Source organism: Arachis duranensis, chromosome 4 (genome assembly GCF_000817695.3).
Source record: "Arachis duranensis cultivar V14167 chromosome 4, aradu.V14167.gnm2.J7QH, whole genome shotgun sequence".
NCBI lineage: Eukaryota > Viridiplantae > Streptophyta > Magnoliopsida > Fabales > Fabaceae > Arachis > Arachis duranensis.
In genome coordinates, this window is record NC_029775.3 from 20,668,496 (window position 1) to 20,673,038 (window position 4,543).

Below are 4,543 nucleotides of genomic sequence, written 5' to 3' on the forward strand. Positions count from 1 at the left end.
TTTAAATGTTAACTTTGTATGATTAATTGTATAATAATTTTTTAAAAAATAATTGAAAAGAAAAATATATATAAACTAGTACCAAAAATGCTACGTTAGTATATTTGGTGGCAAAATATAAAGTATGGTAGAATAATATAATGGTATTATTCTCAACATTTCTCATAATAAAAAGGGTTGGTACGTTGTAATAATTTCATTTATTAGTTAGTTTATACTTTATACTTTATAGTTGGTAAGTAGTAATTAGCTTTCGGCATGTGTGTCTTTTTAAAGGCTCATGGGGAACATGCAGAGAGCAACCAATTCATTGGCCTAAAAAGGACGAAGCATCTTAAATAGGATAACAACCAATAAAACAAGTGAGGGAAATTCAAACAGCTAACACTTCCATTTCATCTAATATCTAGTATCTACTCTTTCTTTGTTTTCTCACAACTAAAATCTTGATTGCTAGTTCACTACCATTAGTGCCCAAACACTACAACATGATGAGATTTTTAATCTCATTCTTACCCTTTTTCTTCTTGGTGGTGGTACTACAAGAAGCCACTTGCTTCAATCAACACAAAGAACTTTCTCATAATATTAGAAACAAACTCAAGGGTAGATTGGCCATTTCCCTCTCTCATTCACCATCACAAACGGCAAAGGCAAGTTATATTATTTGATTAATTGAATTTGATGAAATTGCTATAAAATAATATAATGTAAATGAATTATGAATAGGGAGGAAGCAGAGTGGTGTACCCGGCGGAGTATGGCGCAGACACGAGCGGAGCACGTGACAGCAGCGACGCAATTATAAAGGCATTGGAGGATGCATTCAGTTTGGAGAGTGAGGCGGAGCTGCTTCCGGGGGTTAAAGACCTTGGGGGTGTATTGGTGGACCTGCAAGGTGGGAACTACACAATTAGCAAGCCCATCAAATTCCCTTCTTCTGCTGCTGGCAATCTTGTGGTCAGCATCTCCATCTCATTATTTATGTACTTGCATTGCTTAATTAAATTACATGCTCGGGTCTATTATTGGTTAATGGATTGTTGCATACATAAATTATAATTGAATTATCGACACTTACTTGAACGGATGAGTAAGTTAACCATTTGAACCACCCAATTTATATTAGGATAATCTAATCAAATGTTTTTCGAATAATTCATTTTTTTCATAAACACTAAATAAGTATTTCTATAATTAATTGGCGGCTTATTTACAGTGTATTCTCCATCATGCTCTTGCACCTATTAAACTTTAATTTTTAATTAATGATTGATCAGGTACAAGGAGGAACGTTGAGAGCTTCTGATGCATTTCCCACTGATCGCCATCTAGTTGAGTTATGGGCATCTAGTTCCCAAAAGCTCTCAAAAACAGCATCATTTGATGACTTGTACAACAAGAAACTTCAGCAACCTAAAGGGATTTACTACGAAGACATAACATTCCGGGACATTCTATTCGATTCGGGCTACCATGGAGGAGGAATTTTTGTAGTTGATTCCGCTAGGATCCGAATCAACAACTGTTTCTTCCTCCATTTCACTACAGAGGGAATCCTAGTCCAAGGTGGCCACGAAACTTACATATCTAGCTGCTTTCTTGGGCAACACTCAACCGTAGGCGGGGACTCCGGCGAGCGACAATTCTCGGGAACTGCGATTGAACTTGCTAGCAATGATAACGCAATCACCGATATTGCGATCTTCTCGTCTCCGTAGGGATTGTCCTAAGGGGCCAAGCCAACATCGTTACCGGGGTCCATTGTTACAATAAGGCCACCGGTTTTGGTGGCATAGGAATCTTGGTAATGCTAGCCGGAAATTCACAAACAAGAATTGATAATTGTTACATGGATTACACAGCAATTGTGATGGAAGACCCTGTTCAAGTTCATGTCACTAATGGATTTTTCTTGGGGGATGCTAACATTGTTTTGAAATCAATTAAGGGACAAATATCAGGATTGAAGATAGTCAATAATATGTTCACTGGGAACCCTAACGCTAAAGTTCCAATTGTGGCATTAGATGGAGTGTTTGGTAACGTTGACCAGGTGGTCATTGATTTGAACAGTGTTGATGGAATGGGGTTGAGATCAACGGTTGGGAAGCAATCTGTGGCTGGGAATGGAACAAAATGGGTGGCTGATTTTTCAGGGGTTTTGGTGTTCCCTAATAGGATAAATCACATTCAATATTCATTTTATTCTCAGGGGGGACCTAATAATAATAACAATAATAAGTTTGTACCACATGCAGTGACCAATGTTACAAATAATGTCGTGGTTGTGGAAAGTGATAAACCGGTTAATGGGGTTGTTTCATTCCTAGTTGAGCAATGATTATTTATCGCGTATGTAGTTGTTTTTGTTGGGTTTGAAAAAATAAAAACAAAAATTTGATGATGATTAAATATTATAATTTTGGGTCAAAAGTTCAATTATGAGTATAATTTGTTTGGTTAGTGTGTAGGCTAAAATTAAATATATTGCAATAAACAAGGCCCGACTAATGTTCTGAAAATCGGTTCGGATTGATCGATCGAACTGGTTGAATCGTGAACCATGAAAAAATACGACTCGGACAAACAGTAAAATCAGAGATTTTAAAAATCGAAATTGAACTGGTGAACCGGTCGAAAATCAGTCTATTGAACCAAAGCGTGATTTGGCCGGTTTTTTGAATGAACAGCCAAACGTTGTCGTTTCAACCTCCAGTTAGCCCTAACTCCATCCTACTCCATCCTGATGCCCAGATCCAGCTTCCAGAAGTCAGAACGCCTCTCTCACGCGACAGGGCTCCTCCCAATCTCCTCGAGCTTGTCGTCCCTCACCTCTGTCCAGCCACTTCCTCGTGCCGCCGCCGTCGTCCTTCAACTCGCTCCCTTCCCCTCCATCGCAACCTTCCTTCCCTTCCATTAAGCAGCCACCGTGGGAACATCGAAGCCTCCGTCGCACACCCACACCGCCGCTAGTTTTGTTGGTCACTCGGTTCGAAGGTGCTCCACTACTGCTCCTTGCCTTGGTCACTCGGTGTCTCTGTCTCCCCCCATCTCTGTTGAAGGCATCTTCGAGCTTCCAGGTAATTTTTTTTAGATATGATTGTTTGATTAATTGATTGAATAACTGTTGCAGTGTTGTATGTCTTTTTCTCCCTAATGAGTATGATTGAATAATTTTTTGATTCTGTGAAGTTCTATGAACTGAAGTTACTGAAGCTCTGTTGCATGTCTCTAATATACTGATATGTGATTTACTGATATTTTATTTTTCTTTGAGCTGTGAAGTGTGAACTGATTGAACTGAAGTTACTGAACTGAACTGAACTGTGAACTTTGTTTAATAATCGTTGTTTACTGAGCTGATTTTTCTTTGTTTACTGAACTGAATTTTGTTGTTTGTTGAATAATTGTGAATAATTTTGGATGGTGTTTGTTGTGAACTTGAGATTATTGTGAATAATTGATTGAATAATTGTTTGCCCGTTTCAACTGAATAATTGAAATTGAAATTGAAATTCTGTAACTATTTGATAGGTAGGTTTTGTTTGTTTATTTCTCTTGAATTGCAATTGAAATTCTACAACTAATTTTCTGGTTTGAGTGAGTAAAAGTCAGTTTTTTTGCTGTTTAACTTCATGTTGTTTTATGGGAGTACAGCTTGATGGAGCTGTTAAGGAAGCTTTTGATGTGGCCTACAACAATATATATGCATTCCATACTGCTCAGAAGACACATGAGAAAATTGTTGAGAACATGAAAGTATGTATGCCATTCCAATTCTTATTCTTACTTTGGATCATCCATGTTTTATTAAGTCAATTTTTTTAAATAGTTGAAAATAAATTATTTAAAGATATGTTAAGTGGTGTCCTTTTATGACAATTGTTGATTGTAACTTTATTTAGAAAAGACTAGATATTCCTAGAAAGATTAAATACAAAATACAAAATGTGGAAGATTTATTTTAGTTCTAGTCAGATGTGTATTACTACCCCTGATTTGTGAATTTTCACCCTTATGTTTGTGCCAAGTCCTTTAATTTTGTAATTATGCTTATGTGTTTGTTCATTTTTGGGGTGTTACACCAATATTTTTCGTTGAGTCTTCTAAAAATACCAGGGAGTTCAATACAAACGAGTTGCAAGAAGTATTAATTCTGTGGGTCTTTATATTCCAGGAGGAACTGCTGTATTACTATCAACAGCTTTGATGCTTTCTGTTGTAAGTGAAATTTTTTATCAAACTTGAATCAGTTGGATGTTGGCATCTTATGTTTAATTGGTTGCTTTTGTTTTTTTTCTTTTGAGTTTGTATTTGAATGAGATTATAATATTCTGGTTTATGTAGTACTTTTAATTTGGATGATATTTTAAAATTTATATTAGACTATAATTATATTTTAATGTATTTATTTATATTTTATTTATTATTTTATTATAAAATAATTTTTCGGTTCAACTACGGTCGAACCGGTTAAACTTATGAACCAGTAGTTAGAGCGATTCGATGACCAGTTCGGTTTTCAGAACCTTGGGCCCAA

At 36.2% G+C, this 4,543-nt stretch overlaps 1 protein-coding gene across 1 annotated transcript; it reads left to right on the top strand.

Annotated features, from left to right (window-relative positions):
• Positions 1-417: 417 nt before the first annotated feature.
• On the top strand, positions 418-2,403 carry LOC107483714 (polygalacturonase QRT3). Its single transcript, XM_052261190.1, is given in 4 exon segments — positions 418-657; positions 734-960; positions 1,281-1,710; positions 1,713-2,403. Coding segments are annotated over 4 exon segments (1,458 nt in total). The 5' UTR covers positions 418-488; the 3' UTR covers positions 2,345-2,403.
• The last annotated feature ends 2,140 nt before the right edge of the window (positions 2,404-4,543 follow it).